Source organism: Nycticebus coucang, chromosome 6 (genome assembly GCF_027406575.1).
Source record: "Nycticebus coucang isolate mNycCou1 chromosome 6, mNycCou1.pri, whole genome shotgun sequence".
Lineage (NCBI taxonomy): Eukaryota > Metazoa > Chordata > Mammalia > Primates > Lorisidae > Nycticebus > Nycticebus coucang.
The window spans coordinates 35,960,622-35,983,677 of record NC_069785.1 but is presented as its reverse complement, the minus strand read 5'-3'; the positions used below and the strand labels follow the sequence as shown (position 1 = coordinate 35,983,677).

Here is a 23,056-nt window from a genome sequence, read left to right as displayed (position 1 = left end):
AATTCTGAGAACGTGTTGTATGTATCCATCCTAGCTTCTAACTCTCTCCGCGGGGAGTGTGTGGGGACAGAAATGAACAAGAACACAAGGCAGAAAGTGTGGCCAAGCAGAGGACGGCTGCTGGTGGTTGAAGAAGTAGGAGGGAGTGTGGAGGAGGCTACCTCAGCCTGAGAACCTAGGAGGGGAAGCGTCCACAGCCGTCACGAAAGTACAATATGATTTGCATTTCTAACATCATGCTTACACTCAGATGAAATACAACAGAATTTAGAGTTGGAAGGGCCCTGTATGTCTCCCCCACCTACCTGCTCATTTTATCATTGAGGGAACTGAAATCTAGGAAGACTGTGATATTTCCAACATTGCCAGCTAAGGGAAAAGGCAGAATGAAAATCCAAGGACCACAGAAATGTTTTATGCTGTTTAGAGAAGGACATGGCTGCCAATCCCCAGATGAGGATGCTGCAGGCTGAGAGAGAAGCAGATGTGAAAGGTATGAGCATGGTCACCAGCTTCTGACAGGTAGGCTCAATTCCTGCCTGCGACCTTTACTAACTGTTTGACCTCGGGGAAATTACCAAACCTCTCTGAGTCTTTACTTCCTCATTAATAAAATGAAGGTAATAAGAATATGCCTAATATTGAGCTAGGCTCTAAATGGTTTTCCTTTGGGAAACTTTTCTTGGGCTGGGGGTAGATGGATTTAATGAGGAAAGCAAACAAGTCTCTACTTTAAGTAAAGAAACCTATATATAATAAGGGCATATTTAAGATCACCCATTCACATGAAGGGCTATTTTTTTGTCCAAAAAGATAAAGAGAATAATAATTAAGCTCATAAGAATTCATGGTCACACTGCAGTGCAGCAGATCCTAAATCTGTTCAAGTTCCAAAAATAGAATTCACGTCATCAAATGCAATAGCTCCAAGGAAGTGACTGATCAGCTCTGAAACAACAGCCCCTCAGGTCCTTCACAGATACCCTGTGATACTTCTTCCCTGAAGGTCAAATAGGCACCAAGAGCTCTGAATGAAACTATTTATAGGCATGGCTTTAAATGAAATCACATATAAATGAATAATATATAAATACTGTACATATTATGAAGATTGTTATGTTAACCTCCTTCCATGGTCTTTTTTCTGTAAAGAATGGGAGATAAGAGTTAAATATTAAAGTCAGGAAACTCATTTGTGGTCATAGTTACACTAGATACTTTAACACTTGAAATATAGGGGCACATATTTGAAGTGTCACAAATCCTCCTGAGAAAAGATAGAAGGTAGGAGCCCCTAGGTAAGACTGGGTGCAGAAAAGATAAAAGAAAAATGCTCAAGAAATTAGATGTTGGTACTTTAAATGCCTAAGTGATCAAAAAAATTGGATATGTGTGGTTATAAAAAATATACTTGCTTATTAATAAAAAATATTGAAGCAAAGAACAAGAATACAGAAAACGTGTCATATAGCATTCACTATAAGTAAATTTAAATGATCTTTTTCCTTTTTTGGTCACATTATTCTGGTTATTATGAGGATAGTTGCACCAGTGGAAAGCCAAACTCTTAAAGAGATACGATGTAATTACTAATTATCTTAATAGCCAAGAAAGTATATTAAAGAAAAAAAACACCTACAAAATACTAAGCCTTGGGTTATAAATTATTTTTTAAAAATTTCTTTCTAAAGAGAAATGGAAACATTATCAAGAAGTCTAACATACGTATAACCAGGAGCAGGGGGCAAGGAGGAACAGAAAAGTATTTAAAAGAGTATTGATTTCAATTTTCCAAATGTTATCAAAGTAGCTCAGTGACTCTCAAGCAGGATAAACACAAAGAAAACCATAATAAATAAACTGAAAATCAGTGATAAAAACATTATGAAATTATTCACAGAAAACAATATTATGTATATAAAACTAGAGAATTATTTGACTTCTTAGAACAAAAGATAAACAGAATGACATAAGCATTTTAGAAAAAAAAAAAAGGAGGGGGAGAATAAATGGATAAATAGAGAAATTCCACAATGATAGATGAGTCAATGCATCAAAAAGACATGAGTCCTAAGTTTTCATTATTTGTGCCTAATAGCAGAACTTCAAAATTCATGAAGCAATGCTATTAGACCTGAAGTGAGAAATACATAAATCCACAAGTATATTTGGAGATTTCAACATTTCTTTCTCAGTAACTAATACCACAATTTAACAGAAAATCTATGGGCATGTAAAAAATTAAACACTATCAATTTTACAATAATTATATTTATAAGCTACTCCATCTAATAACTGCAGAATATATATTCTTTTCAAGTGTATATGGAATTTGTCAAAATAGATCACACACTGGGCCATAAAACAAGCCTCAATAACATTTAAAAAATTAAAATCATAAAAAATATTTAACATGACCACTGACTATAATGGAATTAAGTTAGATAATATTGACAGAAAGCTATCTGGACAATCCCAAATATTTGGAAATTAGACACACCTCAAAATAACTCTAGGCCAAAGAATCACAAGGGAAATTAGAAAAAAAAAATTGGAATGCAGCCAACGAAGTAATTGGAGGGAAATTTATAGCCTTACTTAAGGCTGAGTTACTGTCTTCCCTCACTATGGCTGACAATGTTTATCTGCTGGACTAGAGGTGGTATCAGGTACAATTGAGGCCTAGTTGTTAACTCGTAGAAAACAGAAGATTCAGTAACCCTGTGCTTCCTGAATGCTGAATGCTGAGGATTTAGCTCCCCCAATCGCACCCCTGCTAAGCTCCCAGAACATTTTGAATCTCCAGGGCTAGGCAGATAGTGAAACATTATTTGGAGAGAAACAAGATTAGCTCAAGGGTAATGAACTAGTATAGGTTCTTCAATAAACAGCCATCCTCTATCACCTAATGATAACTTTCAAATCCAGTATCCTTAAACTGGCACTCAGGGCTTCCAATTAGCTTTTTAGTCTCCAGAACTCATGTAGGTACAAACAACCAGTAATTACAAGATAGCTGAAAAGAACTTCTAACAAAGAGCAAGAAAGAGAACAAAATGAGAAAGAGGCTGTGTCACTCCATATCTGACAGACTAAGATTTTGGAGATGGCTACTTCCTTCTACATCCATAGCTCTTACTACATGCCTCCAATTCTTACTAGGTTCCTATAATATCATCTCCTTTCTTTTCCTCCTCAGGGCTAAGTTTAGGAAGGGCTTCCTGCTAATGCTAGTTCCTGGGAAGCTCACAAATCCCAAGTTATTTTCTTTACTCTGTCCTTCATTCTGGACACGATTTCCTCACTATTTTCATTTTAAACCCTTTTGAAGGCATAGTCTATTTTCTGTCAGGACTCTGAGACAACAATTGGCATCTGGAACAGTGTTTATTTCATACCCTGTAGTATGCTTGTATATTACTACGGCACCTAGGGTTCTTGCTACCTGTGGCGCACCATACCCAAGTAGAATAATAGCAACAACATAATGGGCCAGTGTAGTCTTTTGTGACTTATCAAGATGATCAAACTCCTTTCAGAGTATGTCAAGACAGAGAACAGAAAATGTGTCATGACCCTAAAGTAAGGTAGTGATGGTATGCTGCTATCCCTTCACATAAAGATGAATTGATTAGTATGAAAAGAAAGCATTTTCTAAATCAATAAATGCATGTTAGGTCCAAGGAGCTGTGTTGATACATTTGGTAAGATACCATATCTGAAACAACACCTGCATTTGGCATTACCGTGTAATTAAGTTTACAATAATCCAGTGATTTTCTAAAAGCCATCCAGTTTTCTAAACAAAAAGGAATTTAAGTGGAAATATGCTGAGTCATTATCCCTGCATCTTTCCAATCTCTGAGGTGGGACAAATCTCTGCAATTTCTCCAAGGATTAGTATATACCTTTAACAACATGAGACCCAACTTACTGTTGTGTTTGGTTTTTTTTTATCTTGTACCACCAGTTCTATGATTATGACATTTCCCTCTTCAAAGACCTTCAATTATTTTTTATTGTGTATAGAATAGAATCCAAATTCCTCAGTTGGATAGGAAGACACTTTATATTTGGCCATAACATGCTTCCCCAAATCCCCCTCTATTACCCCACTTGGGCATCTCAGCTTCCCACCCTACTGGGCTGCTTTCTGTTCCCCATTACACACTTTCTTGTCTATCCACTTCACCTGGGTTAACCAACCACCTGTATCAGACAGACAAAGTGCTACCCATTGTTCAGAGCCCTCCTTAAATCTCAATTCCTCTACCACGCTTACCCTTGTCTTTCCAGATTAAGTGAATCTCCTCTTTTCTGTTCATAGGACAACTCTGTGATTGCTAATTTGTTTTATGTGTGTCTGCTTTACCAGGAGGCTCTAAAAAGTCTTCCCTCTATCAGAGTGGGTCTTCATAAACACCATTCACCAAGTTTCAGAAGAATCCACACTCATACTCAGGGCTGTAAGTTCCTCCCTATCTGTCAATGAAAGAAGGAGCTGTAGGAGAAATGAGAAGATGTGCTGAGTGGGTGTGGGGTGGGGCTGTAACCAGAGAAGTAAAACTTTAATAGGTTGGAAGACAGAAATTCTCTCTCAAAGTCTATAGCTGAAATATTTTCAAAAAACTAAATTTAAGTCAGTAGAACCTAGTGCCACAGGTGGAAGGTGAGCGCAATCTTAAGCTATTGGGTTCTTCCTTTCCATCCATCTGCCCTTCTTTCTTTCCTTTTTTCCTCCCTCCCTCCTTCTTCCTGTCCTCCTTTACTTTTTTACAAAAGACAGATTCATTATAAAATCTGAGTGCTGTTGGGTATTACTGAGACCACAATTTCAGGGCAAGCTCTGGCCAGGCAGGTATGACGCATGAGCAAACACAAATGACATGATGCCTTTCTGCTTTTTCCCCTTTCCATAACTGTCCTAAAGTTAAAGATGGATTATGGCAACATTGACTAACTTTGGTTTTATTTTGTTTTCACTAGATGAAAATTTATAATAAAACTTTTTCATGTGAGTATTCAGTATGTAGAAATATACTTTTACCCAATTCTGAAATCGGAAAGGCCCAATTAGGCCTTTCCTAATCTCCCAGTTTAAAATACAAGTTTCCAGTGGCTATTTCACAGCAATCTAATTTTATCTCCATAGAATAGATGTATTTGTTTACTTGTTGTCTCTAAGGTCCAGGGAAAACTTTTATGGGATACTGTCTTGCTGTCCAGTACCAGGCACTCCAGCATTAGCATAGCACCTGATTTTACCAAGTGCATAATAATATTTGTTCAATGAATTAGATTATAGTGCATTACGTGTACCGTTTCTGTACAGAATATCCTGGGTTTGGGGGCAAGTTCTATTCTTTTTAAAATCAGTCCTAAAGAGTGTCTGCTACCAAGCTTAGCAAGGACTCTGGGACTAACAGCCTGGGTTTAAATCTCAGCTCCAACTTCCTTCTTGGCCAAAGGAACTTGGCAATTGATTTAATCTCTCTGTATCCCAATCTCCTGTGTAAGAGAGGAAAGTCATGGTTCTCACTTTCTGGAGTTGCTATAAAGATTAAAGAGTTAATATACACAATGCGTTTATAGGGCACGGTGGCACTGGAGCCCTATAAACCCTTGCTGTTACAATTGTTACTCTTTCTTTTTATTAAATCATAGCTGTGTACAATAATGCAATCATGAGGTACAATGTGCTGATTTTATATACAGTTTGAAATATTTTCATCGAACTGGTTAACATAGCCTTCATGGCATTTTCTTAGATATTGTGTTCAGATTTTTATATTCTACATTTAGTAAATTTCACCTGTACCCTTCTAAGATGCACCGTAGGTGTGGACCCACTAATTACCCTCCCTCCACCCATCCTCCCTCTCCCCTCCTCTCCCTTCCCCCCTTTCCCCATATTCTTGTGCTGAGATTGGATTATAGCTTTCGTATAAAAGCCATAAATTAGTTTCATATTAGGGCTGAGTACATTGGGTACTTTTTCTTCCATTCTTGAGATACCTTGCTAAGAAGAATATTTTCCATCTCCATCCATGTAAACAGGAAAGAGGTATAGTCTCCATCTTTCTTTACAGCTGCATGATATTCCCAAAGATTTAAACACAATTATTACTCTTTCTCAGTGCTAAATTAGACACCAAGGATAGAAAGAAGGTAGAGCTCGCTGCTCCATCTTTTGGGGCACGTTCCATTCTATTAGCTTGCAACCAGCAGAGAGAAAAAAAAACATTAAAAAAAATCTGCCCCGTAAACACCTTGAGGCGAGCAAAAACAATAAATTTTAACTATGAGGGAAATCGTGCACATCCAGGCTGGTCAGTGTGGCAACCAAATCGGTGCTAAGTTCTGGGAGGTGATCAGCGATGAACATGGCATCGACCCCACCGGTACCTACCACGGGGACAGTGATCTGCAGCTACACCGAATCTCTGTGTACTGCAATGAAGCCACAGGTGGCAAATATGTTCCTCGTGCTATCCTGGTGGATCTAGAACCAGGGACCATGGACTCTGTTCGCTCAGGTCCTTTTGGCCAAATCTTCAGACCAGACAACTTTGTTTTTGGTCAGTCTGGGGCAGGCAACAACTGGGCCAAGGGCCACTATACAGAAGGGGCTGAGCTGGTTGATTCAGTCCTGGATGTGGTACGGAAGGAGGCAGAGAGCTGTGACTGCCTGCAGGGCTTCCAGCTGACCCACTCGCTGGGTGGGGGCACAGGTTCTGGAATGGGCACACTCCTTATCAGCAAGATCCGAGAAGAGTATCCTGACCGCATCATGAATACCTTCAGTGTGGTGCCTTCACCCAAAGTGTCTGATACCGTGGTTGAGCCCTATAATGCCACCCTTTCTGTCCATCAGTTGGTAGAGAACACTGATGAGACCTACTGCATTGACAACGAGGCCCTTTACGACATCTGCTTCCGTACCCTAAAGCTGACCACGCCAACTTATGGGGACCTGAACCACCTTGTCTCAGCCACCATGAGTGGTGTCACCACCTGCCTCCGTTTCCCTGGCCAGCTCAACGCTGACCTCCGCAAGCTGGCACTCAACATGGTGCCCTTCCCATGTCTCCACTTCTTCATGCCTGGCTTTGCCCCTCTCACCAGCCGTGGAAGCCAGCAGTATTGGGCTCTCACTGTGCCAGAACTCACCCAGCAGGTCTTTGATGCCAAGAACATGATGGCTGCCTGTGACCCCCGCCATGGCCGATACCTCACTGTGGCTGCTGTCTTCCGTGGACGGATGTCCATGAAGGAGGTAGATGAGCAGATGCTCAATGTACAGAACAAGAATAGCAGCTACTTTGTCGAATGGATCCCCAACAATGTCAAGACAGCTGTCTGTGACATCCCACCTCGTGGCCTCAAGATGGCAATCACCTTCATTGGCAACAGCACAGCCATCCAGGAGCTCTTCAAGCGCATCTCAGAGCAGTTCACAGCCATGTTCCGCCGGAAGGCCTTCCTCCACTGGTATACAGGCGAGGGCATGGACGAGATGGAATTCACCAAGGCTGAGAGCAACATGAATGACCTCGTCTCTGAGTATCAGCAGTACCAGGATGCCACCGCAGAAGAGGAGGAGGATTTTGGGGAAGAGGCTGAAGAGGAGGCCTAAGGCACAGCCCCTATCACCTCAAGCTTCTCAGTCCCCTTAACCTTCTTCCTCAACTACCCCTTTCCTCTCCCTCAGAATTCGTGTTTGCTGCCTCTTATCTTTTTTTTCTTTTGGGGGGGGTCTAGAACAGTGCCTGGCACATGTAGGCGCTTAATAAATACTTGTTTGTTGAATGTCTCCTCTCTCCTTCCACTTCGGGAAACCTAGATTTCTGCATTCTAGGTAACCCTGTATTTCCTTCTGGTGCCCATTCCTCCCATCTGTCCAGTTAATATTTCCTTCTGTTTGTAAAATAATTCCCTAAGAAGTTGGGTCTCATCCAAATGCCATTTATTTTAGAACCAACTGAATGCTGAAAATGCAGATGATGACCATCATCCTATGCCCAGGTAGTTTTTTTTGGGGGGAGGGGTAGAAAGTAAGTGTAGAAGTAACTCCGAGGAAGGGGTTGGGATTTTTCCAATCTAAAATAGTTTTGGAGAGGAAAATCCAGAATATTTAGTGATAACTTCCAGGTATTTACAGGTTCCATCTCAGCTTCAAGGGAGGTATTAACAGTATTATCTTCATTTTCAATCTCCTTCCAAGCTCTGTCCTTGGGAGCAATTTTTTCCCCAAATGGGATCCTCCCCTCTTACACTTCACCTGACGGATACGTTGGATTCCTTCCTTTCCCCTGATAGGAGAAGGAGATCAGGAGGGGACAGAGACCAGCTCTGGTCCCTAAACTTCCAGAAATGCCCTTCCCATACCTTTTCTTACCCACAAAGACGTAATATCCCTGACTTATGTGGGAAGGTATGTATTGCCACCTAAATGGGTCATATCATTCATTCCCCAGAGAGGGGACAGGACACCCTCTTGTTTTTTTAACATCTCATTTCTTCCTTTTGCTGTTGCTTTTTTCTCCTTACGTTTGGTTTTGTCCTCTCCTATACTTCAGATTTCTATTTTGTGTTGAACTTGCTGCTTTTTTTCATATTGAAAAGATGACATTGCCCCAATAGCCAAAAATAAATGGGAGTTGGAAAAAAAAAAAAAAAGAAAGAAAGAAGGTAGAATGGGACGGAGCTCCATTTCTCCAAAAGATTCACTTTCCAGTTCAAATGAATGGTTTAACAACTATATTCTCAAATTTTATTTTATTCATTTTGAAATATTTCTGTTGGAGGGCCTAATGTAGCCACAAACAAACCCTTTCCCCCTTGCTTCCTCCTTCTCTCCTCCTAAGACAAAGACACAAAGGATCTGACTGGCCCAGCACCTGAGAAGTTCTTGCCAAAAAACCCCAACCTGACAGGCAACCTATAGACTGTGCCCACCCCCCACAGCTCCATATAAAAGGGGTCTCTAACTGCCCCCCCACACACACAGAGACACCATCTTTGCACTGCCCAAGCAAGTCACCCTCTCCTTTCAATAAACCTGGCCTGAACATCTCCTCTGCTCCTATCTCTGGGCACCACCATTTACACCTTTCAATTTCTATTATTTCTCTTTCTCCCTTCAGACTATCATATGCCAAAGGGAAAAAAAATCCTAAAGTACTAGAATGAGTTTCAAGTTACATGCAGAAGAATACTGGAGAAGTGAGGGCCTTTTCACAATGTTTTGTGTGGCTAAGTTATTAACAGTTTCTTTCCCATTATACCCATTTGGTCAAATATAAAATCATCTCTAATGTAGTAACTTATTTTAAGTATCTTATCACGATCTGAAAATTACCAATTTTTCTCCCTGATGTGATTGCCATAATCTCAGATACAATTTTACTATGTCTTGGGGCTATTCTCCTACCAGAAAACACAAGTCCCATTTAAAATGCGTATCATTAGACAAATTGATTCACTAAAAGAAAATTAACTTCATAGGCAAAATTTTCAGGAAACTACCTTATGCAAAGGGAGCTACATCTATACTAAAAATAGAATTGAATTCATCACCTATTTTTCAACCAAGAAGGATTTCTCAATATATTCAAGTTCATAACAAACATTCCCCAAAAATGATTCCACCAGATAACAGAAGAGGAATCTTTGAGCCTCACATTGCTGGGAAATTATAAATAAGCACAAAATTGTTAATGATGGCTTTGGAAGAGCAAAGAGGATTAGACAGAATTGAATGATGCTGACAACTATTTCAGGAGTCATGTTTTTACTTTGGGCTTAGATTTTATTTACATTCATATGTAACTGCACTTTCTTGTTAAATTCTCACAATTTCTAATTTAAAATATTAACATGAGTCACAATGGTGACTCATTGCTAAGAGATAGAAGCACCAATAATTCATTTTCTCTCCTTTTATCTGAAATGATAATTATATAAATATTAATGATAGGAATGCTGAAAATTTGGGGGAAAGCCACAACCACCCTGCTATGGGGTCAGGGAAATAACACATCAGAGGACTCGGCACAACTGAAATATGATATGTGCCCAAGATGGTTCCAGCCACTGAGAACCTAATCTGCTAAAAGAAATAAAAACACCAGCACTTGGGAAGTTGGTAATTGAAGCAATGTTTTTTAGCTAATTTAACTTTAAAATAATTCTGTAACTTGCCATGGAACCAAGGATAGAGGGACTTAACTGTAAAAGAAAGAAGAGTAAAGTAAAAATTAGATAATGTGATATAAATTAGTAAAGGCATTTCTTTGTTAAAGTGATTTGACAGTATTTTCTTTATAGTTTTGTTTTTTTTTTAATTTGAGAGAGAGTCTTACTCTATTGCCCAGGCTATAGTGCTAGAGTGCCACGGCGTCAGCCTAGCTCACAGCAACCTCAAACTCCTAGGCTCATGTGATTCTCCTGCCTCCTGAGGAGCTGGGACTACAGGCTGGCCAACCACACCTGGCTAGTTTTTCTATTGTTACTAGAGATGGGGTCTCACTCTTGCTCAGGGTGGTCTCAAATTCCTGAACTCAAAGGATCCTCCTGCCTAGGCCTCCCAGAGTGCTAGGATTATAGGCATGAGCCACTGCATCCTGCCCTTCTTGTAAATGTTTAAACAATCAACTCTATTTTTAAAACAATGCTAATTGAGCCTTAATATTTGCATCATTAAAAGAAAAAGCAATGAGAATGTCAAATTCTCATTTGTGTTGGATTTAGGTGATTGCAAACCAAAGGGTAATTCAACGTTTTTTTCTGCCTCTAATAATTGTAGATATTTTATTATGAAATGGAAATATGTTCCCACTGCTCAGAGGTCATCCCTCAGAATTAGAAACAAAAAAGCCTTTCTCTAGGTCATTTTGAGCTCTTTCTGTAGGGGAGAAAAAAAAAAACAGGCAAAAATGGGTAGGGATTATTATCAATAGCCACCACGACTTGCCCTATTAAAAAGAAATAGAATTATTTGGGATTTGGCAGGGTATGAGAGGAATCTGGAGGATAAGTTAGCAGAAAACTTCATTATCTAGACTGAACTGTTCAAAGGTTCAAACCCCTCAGAAATAAAGGGTTTTCTTCCCCAAAGAAACTCAGACCAGCTGAGATACTGGCTAAAAGCAAGGAGGTTTTGCATGGGTAATAATAACTGAGGAAAGACTCAGTGTACCATATGACCTTGAGGTGAGGTAGAAAAACAGGGAGTCCTGACTAATCCTGTATTTTGTTACATGCTTTTGGGACATCTAGAGATTGAATATTTACTTCCTGTTTTTTCTTTAAATAAATATGACCTTTTTTTTTTTTTTTTGGTGTCACTACTAGGGTATATTCACTACAATAAAAAGTATCCATTTGATTCATCATTTGCAAAATGATGGTAGGCGATGGATGCTACTAGTAATTAGTGGGTAGATCACACTTGAACAGTAACACACCACAATAGAACAGGAAAAGAACAGTACCCAGCAAGGACGGAAAGAACAGGGCACCATGGCATCCCTTCTGATCTCACAGGTGTGAGCTTGGACTGTCTCCTGGCAGGCTGGAAGTGTTGTGCATGCCGGAGCTGAGGTTGCTGTTGAGGGACTATTTGGATGTGTGCAGTGAGAGGGTGACAACTGGAAGGTATTTTTGGAAACAGCTGGCCTGTCCCAGGCCCATTACTCTGGGAATAGCTCCCAGCACAGAAGGGGATGCTCTGAGTGGCCACGTCTTTGCCATATCTGGACCTTTTAGAGATGACTGATCAGCAAATGGCACCCTGACCCCAGCCAATGCTAACAGATTTTTCTCTGCAAAACACTGGGAACATGAAACTGAAAGAAACTGAGAGTCACTGGATCCCAGTCTTACAAATGGCAGAAAATATCTATGAACTTTTTTTTGGCCGGGGCTGGGTTTGAACCCACCACCTCCGGCATATGGGACCGGTGCCCTACTCCTTGAGCCACAGGCGCCGCCCTATCTATGAACTTTTACTCATGGGCTTCTCAGAGCTTCCTTGGTGCCAGCTGGTTCAAGGCTCAGTTTATTCATTTTTTTGTTGCTTTGTAACATACCATAATATTGTACAAATAAATTCCTGTTTTGTTTAAAGCTAACCAGAACCAGTGCTTCACAAACAATAATAACAAAAGGCTAAGGAATGAGAACACCAAAAATTCCAGCTGGTATTGTCTCTGTGGCTTAAAACAAGAACCCAGCTTTGTCTAATGTGTACTATAAACTGTATAAACATCCTTAAGTCTATTAGTCTTCAAAGAAATCTTGAGTCATACTGATGTATCCCAAAGTTTTCTCTCTTGTAAAATCAAGTAGTCAATTCTCAGTCCTCGTCTCCTGGAACTTTTCAGTAGCACCCAGCAAAGTTCAACTCAATACTATTTCCTTGAAATTCTTTTCTACAAAACCGACTCTCAACAATCTCCAAGTTTCTCTTCTAGTTTGAGCTCACTACTTTTCAGTCACCTTGCTGGCTACTCCCTACCTCTAAATAAGAGTTCTTAACCTCAGAGCTATTGAAATTTGGGGCCAGATAACTCTTCTCTGTGGAAGGATATCCTTTGCCTTGGAGGTGGTCTAGCACCATCTCTGGCTTCTACCCACTAATTACTAGTACCATCGCCTACCTCATCCCCTGGGCAACTATCATGACTAAAAACTTCTCCAGATATTGCCAAATGTTACCTGGTGAACAAATTGCCCCTATCAGAGAACCATCACTCTCAATGTTTCAGTACCCTACAATCTTCCCCCTTCCCTTCTCCATCCCCTTTCACTCCATCCATCATCTCAACCAATGTCAAAGCTTTAAGACCATCTCAACTCTGGTGACTCCCAAATTAACATATCCAGCTGTGACCTCTAACTCTCCTATTCATACAGACACCCAGCTACTCACTGTGTGACTAATCTTCATCCCAAACTCTTGATTTGCCTCCTAACCTGGTTCCTCCCTCACCTCGACCTTGTTCTTTACTTTTTTTTTCTTTTTTTATTATTTTTTATTAAATCATACCTATGTACATTAATGTGGTCATGGGGCACCATACACTAGTTTCATATTGTGAGCACAACTTCTTTCCTGCCTCTGGCATTTACACTCGGTGTTTTCTCTGCTGAGATTTTGTTCCCTAGCTTGTCACACAGCTGATTTATTCACATCTTTCAGAGTCCTACTCAAATATCCTTCAAGCAGAAATGCCTTCTTGTTGCTGACTTTCTGCCAACATTTTCTCTCTTAAGTATTTTATCCCATTATACATATCATTACCTGAAACTACATATAATTAATGAGTGTCAGACAGAATTAGCTATGGCAATGCAAGGCATCAGATCTGGTTTTCTTCTGTATAGTTGGCAGTTTGATGGTCTCTCCTTCAAGGTGAAGAAAAGGATGTGCTAGTACATTTCAGACATTTCACATAGGCCACTTACCAATAATAGTTAACTAGTTAACTCCTGAAGTGCCAGAAGTGTGTTTGTAGATCTTTAATAAAGAAAATAACTCAGGTTTCAGCATGGATGCCATGCTATTGGGAGTTAGTGGCTAGAATGCCACATTGGCGAGAATTCTGAGCTGTGTTCAGGCCCCACAGAAAAGAGTCTTATGACTCTTCCCTGAGAGAGCGATGCCTTCCCTGGCACGGGAGGGAAGGTAGTGAGTTGTGTGCCATCTTTTCATCATCCTTTGGCTAAGCTCCCTCTGTTTTTTTGTCTGTTCACTTTTTGGCAGTTCTTAACTCCCTGGCATCCTCATTGGCTTAACAAGAAAACAGAAGAGATATGAAATTCAAACAGACAACTTAACTAGCTCGTGACTGCTCTAGTAAAAGTTTTGATGGATGGGGGAAAACATAGAAAGCTAAAGGACACAAAGCAAGAATCAGTGAGTGTGAATCTTCTACGCATCTCTTATTCTCACAAGTAGAGAAAGGAGATGATAGTACACAAGAGAAGAACAATAAATTCAAATGGTATTATTTTACTGTCTTTGCCCTTCAGGAAAAGATTACATTATGAAATTATGATATTATAATGTAGACGACACTAAAAACATTACTTTTATTTTCTAGTTCTCTAATTCTGTTATTAAGCAAGAGTAGACCTAGAGAAATTGAAAATAGGAAGAAAAAAGGAAGAAAAAGTGAAAATGATAAAATAAAAGGTCACCATATCATAAAAACCATCCAATCATTCAAATTCCTCTCCCCACTTTTAAGAAAGGTCAACTGATAGCCCCTGGCTTCTGACATGTAACTATATCCTATTCCTCTTTTGATGTTCTCACCAAGAGGTATTTAACTGCCCTTTCCTTGATTCATTGGATAGTCACTTCAAAGAGACCCTAAAGAGGTAACATTTGCCCAAACAACTCCCCTGTCTTAGTAAATCCAGATAAAACCCCAAAGCAATTCATCCTAAATTTCACACGTTATTTTCTTTCGCCCCTGTCAGTGACCTCAGCCTACAAAATTGATTACCACTCTGCCTCCTAATAGGAATCCTTCAGATGATCAATCAGTTCTCAGAACAGGGAAAGAGTTATTCATTGTAGGACTGAAAATGTCCCAGTGCCCACAATTAGCCCAAGAAGAAACCAAACAAACTAGTAAATGTGTCATAACTTCACCATTCATGGCCCATTTCTTTCCCTAAAGGCGAGGTAGGAATGATCTACAGTTGATCGAGAGTTAGCATCAATACTCTGAGATGGAGATGGGCACGTGGTTCAGTGACAAACTGACGTCTCTTAATTAATTAATAAATGTCGTTATTCTAAAATGCAAACAAGATTTGTGAGGTTTTTATGCAAGGACACCATGAATCCATGATTTCCACAGTTTCGTTAAAAACTTTAATGGATAAATGGGCAAATAAGAAGACGAAAGAATATGGGGAAAGGTTGACCATCACGAGTAATGAAAGAAATGCAAGTTAGAAGGACAATAAAACACAATATGCCTCCATAAATCAGAAAGGCTAAAAAGCTTGGAAATATGCAATGGTGATAACAGAGTAGCATAGGTCTGAAAAAGTAGGAGAATGCACGTCATGTTTAAGTTAGCTTCAGCAGATGACAGTTCTCATTAAATATTTTTTGAATACATAAATAAGTGCATGAGTTCACACTGGGTGGGAGTACACTAAAACTTAGAGAACCATAATGACGATAAATATTAAAAGGCAGACAATCCTCATATTTTGACAATGTAGTACTTCTCAGAATCTGCTATAAAGAAACTTTCTAAAATGCAAACATCTTGGGCAAAAATGATTATTTCAGCTTATTAAAACTGAAAAAATTATAAACAAGCCAAGTGTCCAAAATTAGCAAATAATAGTAAATAGATGGGTGGCCATTCTCTGTGCAGAATCATTCCCAATAATTAAGAAAAATGTATAAATAACAGTCAAGATGAGAAGCTAATTAAGGACACAACTCCCTTCACCATAGTTTCAAAGAAAATGAAATATCTAGGAATATACCTAACGAAGGAGGGGAAGAACCTCTATAAAGAAAACTATGAAATCCTCAGAAAGGAAATAGCAGAGGATATTAACAAATGGAAGAACATACCATGCTCATGGATGGGAAGAATCAACATTGTTAAAATGTCTATACTTCCCAAAGCAATCTACCTATTCAATGCCATTCCTATCAAAATACCAACATCGTACTTTCAAGATTTGGAAAAAATGATTCTGCGTTTTGTAAGGAACCGGGAAAAACCCCGTATAGCTAAGGCAGTTCTTTGTAACAAAAATAAAGCTGGGGGAATCAGCATACCAGATCTTAGTCTGTACTACAAAGCCATAGTGCTCAAGACAGCATGGTACTGGCACAAAAACAGAGACATAGACACTTGGAATCGAATTGAAAACCAAGAAATGAAACTAACATCTTACAACCACCTAATCTTCGATAAACCAAACAAGAACATACCTTGGGGGAAAGACTCCCTATTCAATAAATGGTGTTGGGAGAACTGGATGTCTACATGTAAAAGACTGAAACTGGACCCACACCTTTCCCCACTCACAAAAATTCATTCAAGATGGATAAAGGACTTAAATTTAAGGCATGAAACAATAAAAATCCTCCAAGAAAGCATAGGATAAACACTGGAAGATATTGGCCTGGGGAAAGACTTCATGAAGAAGACTGCCATGGCAATTGCAACAACAACAAAAATAAACAAATGGGACTTCATTAAACTGAAAAGCTTCTGTACAGCTAAGGAGACAATAACCAAAGCAAAGAGACAACCTACACAATGGGAAAGGATATTTGCATATTTTCAATCAGACAAATGCTTGATAACTAGGATCTATAGAGAACTCAAATTAATCCACATGAAAAAAGCCAACAATCCCATATATCAATGTGCAAGAGACATGAATAGAACCTTCTCTAAAGATGACAGACGAATGGCTAACAAAAACATGAAAAAATGTTCATCTCTATATATTAGAGAAATGCAAATCAAAACAACCCTGAGATATCATCTAACCCCAGTGAGAATGGCCCACATCACAAAATCTCAAAACTGCAGATGCTGGCGTGGATGTGGAGAGAAGGGAACACTTTTACACTGCTGGTGGGACTGCAAACTAGTACAACCTTTCTGGAAGGAAGTATGGAGAAACCTCAAAGCACTCAACCTAGACCTCCCATTTGATCCTGCAATCCCATTACTGGGCATCTACCCAGAAGGAAAAAAATCCTTTTATCATAAGGACACTTGTACCAGACTGTTTATCGCAGCTCAATTTACAATTGCCAAAATGTGGAAACAGCCTAAATGCCCACCAACCCAGGAATGGATTAACAAGCTGTGGTATATGTATACCATGGAATACTATTCAGCCATTAAAAAAAATGGAGACTTTACATCCTTCGTATTAACCTGGATGGAAGTGGAAGACATTATTCTTAGTAAAGCATCACAAGAATGGAGAAGCATGAATCCTATGTACTCAATTTTGATATGAGGACAATTAATGACAATTAAGGTTATGGGGGGGGAGGAAAAGCAGAAAGAGGGATGGAGGGAGGGAGGTGGGGCCTTGATGTGTGTCACACTTTATGGGGGCAAGACATGATTGCAAGAGGGACTTTACCTAACAATTGCAATCAGTGTAACCTGGCTTATTGTACTCTCAATGAATCCCCAACAATAAAAAAAAAAAGAAAGAAAAATGTATAAAAAGTCAAAAAATAGAACAAAATGCTTATAAGCATGTTGAGCCAAAAAATTATATATAAAGTATGGGGATGTTTTTTAAGCATAGTAAAAAGATCAGATAGAAAAGTAAATTTTAACAGTAAGTTTCCTTTGGGTGGTGATGATGGAATATTTTTTCTAACTTTATAAATCTATATTTTCTTATAATGACCCTATAATAGTTTTGTAACTAAATGAGAAAAATTCTGTACTAAAGCTGGAAGAGCACTTTTTGGACTGCTGTTCTGTCCTGCACCCCAAATAACATCAGAAGGACGTGTCCCCACAGCCCCTCACATGGGAGCTTCTCTTCTCTTCTTCTTTTTGATGTTTGACTATATTCAGGATAGATTTCTTCCCCTCTCCTTCTGGGCCCAAACAACTGTACACTCTTTACTGAGATCACCCATAGGTGGTGGCAAGGAGGGACACTGTGCACCATATTATGGCCACCACTGACTGGGAGCCGGTCCCAAGAGCACTGGCAGAGCTGGGGGGTGGGCTTCCCAGGACTCACTGACCATCTGAGGGGGTGGGAGGAACAAGGGGACCAGGCTCAAGAGTCCTACTGCAAATGGGGGCTAATTGGCCTTTGCCTTTCAGAAACAGAGGGTTGGAAGGGGGCTGCCAGAAAAAAATAGAAACTCTAAGATTTGAAAAAAAGAAAATAGTCCCGTTGTACATAACAAGACACCATCTGCATTCTGGGGCCTGAGACTGTTAAGCAGGGGCAGCAGGAAGGCAGGCCGACAGGCCAAGAGCCTCCAGGGAAGACCCGTAGTTTGGCTGAGACAGTCTGACACTTCCTGAACTCCCCGTCTCGGCTGAAGCCAGCAAAGGTCTGAGATTCCATAAAAACCCCAAGAAAACTGCACATGCTTTCAGAGGCCACAGTCCTGCAGAAGACTTCTCACTGAAAGGCCCTCTCCCCCTGTCACTCTGTGTCGCAAAGAGGGAGTGGTGCCCCAGAGTCCCCACAGAGTACTGGGTAAGCATCTCTGACGCCAGCCTACGGAGGGTATGTGACGTTCGTCATTGGAGTCACTGTCAGAGTCCTGGAGGACTGGTTCATTCTCTCCCTCTCTCGAGCCTGCTCCAGAGCTGCCTGTAACTTCTGAGGTAACGACCTGTCCTCATCATCCTTTTTCTGGTCAGATCCCAGATTCACCATCAGCACTTCCTGCTCAGGCAGCTGCTCCAGGGTGGGGAAGAGCTGGACAGGAGGCCAGCCAGGAAGGGTGTGGGACAGTAGAGGACATCAGTCATGGAGGCCAGGAGGATAGGACAAAAGGTGGCTGCCAGGACAAGGGGTTGAGCAAGGCTAACACTGTGTGGGAACCGCTGGAGAGGATACTGAGGTTATCCACCACAAAAACGACCAGCACTCGGGCAGCAGTGCGGCAAAGATGCGGATGACCTGGCCCGCGCTGGGCCAAGGTCCACAGGCTCCAGCCGGGAGGCCATGAGCCCCTAACACCTCATCGCCAACACTTGGCAGGAAAATCTTTACCTGGTCTTCCCCGGGGCTGGGAAGGGTGACTCCATGAGACTTTTTTCTCGTGAAGGGACAGACTAATTCAGCAGAGACCCCACGCCATGCTCCACCTCATCCAGGACCTTGGAAAACAAGCCGAAGCAGCCAAGGCAGCAGATGACTCAGTACACCTCTGGCAACTGGAGCCCTTCCCCATGTGGCACCTGCAGTAGCCACAGTGTCAGAGGCCATCTTCCCCAGGTCTCTTCGAGGCTGCAGGGGAACAGCACCATGCTGGGGCAGCCCTCACTGGGGCAGCCCTCACTGGCCTCCAAGCCCTCCCACTTCTCTCCACATGCGCTCATACTGGGCAAGGCCTCTCGGTGACTTTCTCATGCTGAAATGTTCTCCCAGATGCCCTGCTGTGGGGACAGATGCCAGTGTAGGTCAGCAAGATGCCCCATGGGCCACCCACTGGCCCTAGGAGGGGCGTGCTTTGGGCAAGGGAAGCAGGCAGCCACTCCCTTTACATCCTGGGCTGCGCCTTGGACATTCTCCTCTGGTCCTCTCTCATGCACCGAAGGGCTCTTGACCAAATAACCAAAGCTGGTAGCCTTGAAAGGTCAGATGGGTGCTAAAAAGTCTGGAGTGAGGTCTTAAGGATTTGGGGGTGAAGGATAGTGGGAGTGCCAGTCCTTGAGGAGCACCTGAGAGCTGGAGTGGGTGGCAAAGGTGCAGGCTGAGGTTTCACTGTCACTGAGGGGGTAAATGGGCCTCCTTGGTGGGGAGAGAACTAGAGGTGGAGAGATGGACCGTGACCTGCTCAGAGCCCGAGGGGCCTTGGTGCCTCCAGCTCCATGTGTGATGCTGGAGTTCTTACCGGCAGGCATGGCCATGTCAGCTCTCTGCAAACCCAGAGCCCTTGCTGCCTGCCTGGGTCATGCTGATGGCCTTCAGCAGTGCAGGAATCAGGGTACTAGTGCTGACCTAAGCAGTCTCCCATCTTCAATTCCAGCGCAGTAGGAACGGCAGGGCATGGGTGACAACCAGATCACATCAAAGCGTGAAACTACCCAAAAGGGGCAATTTTTCAAACTGGATCCTTAGTGCCTACCTGGGCCTAAATTTAAAATGGGGCCAAGCAGCCTTTGCTGACTAAAGGTCTCATACAAACTCTAAGTTCTCCCAGAAGTGCATCTTTCGTCTCTGGACTCAGAAAACAACTCCAGGATAGATTTCTATAAGTGCAAATCAATTGGGCATTTTTATGACTACTAAGTCTTTTATTTTAGAATGTACTAAATCTCAGCTAAAATCCTTTAGCCATTTTCTTTGTTATTAAAGTGCAGATACAGACAACTCATCAGTATTTTCAGTCAATCAATATTTTCCCACATTCAAATAATTTGTAATGCCTTGGCATGTAGTATATTTTTATTAACTTTATGAAGGTCTATAAACAAGTCCTTCACATTTTTTTAAAGTTGTCTTTGTATGACAACTAAGATAATAATTATTCAGTGTAAATGAGTTCATAGATGTGAACAAATGGTATGTAATTATAAACTGCTATTCAAACCTTTCAGTCTGAAATTTTCATAATCTGCTGTTTCTGACCTTATATTTATTTCCGGTAGCCTATTTTTCCCACAATCTATGAGGAAATTCATTTCTGTATGTTTGCCATGGTGCTTTGCATATGCCCTTTATAAATTTTATTGATTTCTACAAATGTATGTTGTAAAGTGCTTTCGATCCTATGCAAGTAATTTAAAATATAAAAAACATTTTAAAGGATTCTGTGAAATGCAAATCAAAATCTTGGTGGGGTACCACCTACCCACTAGGATGGATATAATCAAAAAGGCAGATACCAAATGCTGACAAAGATGTGAAGAAATTGGACCGCTTACAACATTGGTGGGAGTATGAAATGGTGCAGCAACTCTGGAAAACGGTTTGGCATTTCCTCAAAAGGTTAAAGAATTACAATATTACCCAGCAATTCCACTCCTAGGTACATATCCAAGAGAAATAAAAACATATGTTCACACAAAAAACTCGTACCCAAATGTTCATAGCATTATTCTTCATAAGCAAAAAGTGGAGGGAACCCAAATGCCCACCTTCTTAGGAACAGATAAACAAAATCTGCTATATCCATTCAATGTGAATGAGGCCAGTCATGTAAGGCCACCCATTGAATGATAACATTTATATGAAATGTCCAGAATAGAAATATCTACAAAGATAGAAAGCAGATTAGACCCAGAGCCAGAGGAGACTCTGAGAAAATGGAGATTGCTAGTGAATATGGGTGGGTTTTGGGGTCGGTGGTGGTGTTGAAAATGTTATAAAGTTGATTGTGAATAGTATAGAGTGATAAAAAGTTTAAAATAATCTTTGGTGGCAGTATATAAAATATGAAATAGGTATTAGTTATTTAAAAACACCTATCTGAAAAAAGTTGAGGTGGTTGGATTATAGATTTTTATTGTCATCTTTTTGTTTTCTGTGCTAGTTTTCTTATAATCCTTTTAACAGAAACTTCTCTGAAGAAGACAGGCACACGGCCTACAGACATATGAAAAAATGCTCATCATCCTTAATCATCAGAGAAATGCAAATCAAAACTACTTCGAGATATCATCTAACTTCAGTAAAATTAGCCCATATCACAAAAATCCCAAGACCAGAGATGTTGGCATGGATGTGGAGAAAGGGGAACACTCCTATGCTGCTGGTGGGAATGCAAACTAGTATGTTCCTTTTGGAAAGATGTTTGGAGAACACTTAGAGATCTAAAAATAGACCTGCCATTTGATCCTACAATTCCTCTACTAGGTATATATCCAGAAGACCAAAAATCACATTCTAACAAAAATATTTGTACCAGAATGTTTATTGCAGCCCAATTCATAATTGCTAAGTCATGGAAGAAGCCCAAGTGCCCATCAATGCACAAATGGATTAATAAATTGTGGTATATGTACACCATGGAATATTATGCAGCCTTAAAGAAAGATGGAGACTTTACCTCTTTCATGTTTACATGGATGGAGCTGGAATATATCCTTCTCAGTAAAGTATCTCAAGAATGGAAGAAAAAGTATCCAATGTACTCGGCCCTACATGAAACTAATTTATAGCTTTCATATGAAAGCTATAACCCAATTATGACCTAAGAATATGGAGAAAGGGGAAAGGGGAAAAGGAAGGGAGGGGAGAGGGAAGGATGGGTGGAGGGAGGGTGATTGGTGGGACCACACCTAGGGTGCATCTTACAAGGGTACATGTGAAACTTTAAACGTAGAATATAAATGTCTTAACACAATAACTAAGAAAATATCAGGAAGGCTATGTTAACCAATGTGATAAAAATATGTCAAATGGTCTATATGTATGGTGCCCCATGATTGCATTAATGTACACAGCTATGATTTAATAATAAATAAAAAAAAGAGATGGTTATTGCTTCATTAAACTAATAGCAAGCATAGCTGTCCAATACAACTAAAACATCACCTAGAGACGCCCACTGAGAAAGTATTAGGTATGTGTAAGGAAGAATTTCAGGCACTAGTGCTGAATTTAAACGCTATCACAGAAAACACTCCAGTGGTATTAGAGGCAAGATGGTAGTTAAAAAAACTTCCGGTCATTAAATGAAACATACATAGTCTGAAAATTAAGTTCTCAAACCTGTCCTAGAAAACCCACTACATACCTCATTGCTGACTATGGTCACCTCCCCAGCACCCCTCTTGGGAAGCGACACACCAATGGCAGCTCCTCGTCCACCCTTCAAAACGATGTTAGAACTCTTTTTCTGGACCGGCCATCAGAGCTGTCATCACACAGCACATGAAAACACACAACAATAATGGACACCCCCCAGCGCGAGGGCATGAGACACTCCACATGTTGACAGGAACACAGCTGTGAGACCCTGGCATGCCAAGGTTATGAAACCTTACTGAGTTGCTTACACAGCGCTTCTGGAGTCAGTGCATGGTGGCAAGGTTGCGAACTTAATTGTCAGACCTGTATGAGACCATTCTGGTGTAGTGGGCAAGGAATGTGGTTCACTAGGAAGAGATGTGTGGAGATGGCAAGAGATGACGGGCATTCGGAGAAGAGTTAAAACAGAAGCAAGGCCTATAGCTACTGGGTTTAAATTGTGGGAAAGGTTTAGCCACCTGGTGACATACAGGAATGAGGTGACTGCAGGGATAGCCCGGGAGAACCTTAGCTCAGTGACAACAGAATATGTCTTCTCTATTTCCTTCACAATGTCTCAGTGTGGAGGGAACAAAGGAAC

General features: G+C 40.7%; 2 protein-coding genes across 2 annotated transcripts in view; one reads left to right on the top strand and one right to left on the bottom strand.

Annotated features, from left to right (window-relative positions):
- FMN1 (formin 1) overlaps positions 1–23,056 on the bottom strand; it is a 417,492-nt gene that overhangs the window by 343,646 nt on the left and 50,790 nt on the right. The gene's annotated exons all lie outside the window — the stretch shown is intronic.
- Positions 6,179–7,809, top strand: LOC128587651 (tubulin beta chain-like). The gene has a single exon (XM_053594044.1). The coding sequence runs from the start codon at positions 6,302–6,304 to the stop codon at positions 7,634–7,636; it is 1,335 nt and encodes a 444-aa protein (XP_053450019.1). The 5' UTR covers positions 6,179–6,301; the 3' UTR covers positions 7,637–7,809.

What these genes read in the sequence shown, in the direction of transcription:
- LOC128587651 (XM_053594044.1), top strand. Translation starts at nt 6,302, where the DNA reads ATGAGGGAAATCGTGCACATCCAGGCTGGTCAGTGTGGCAACCAAATC.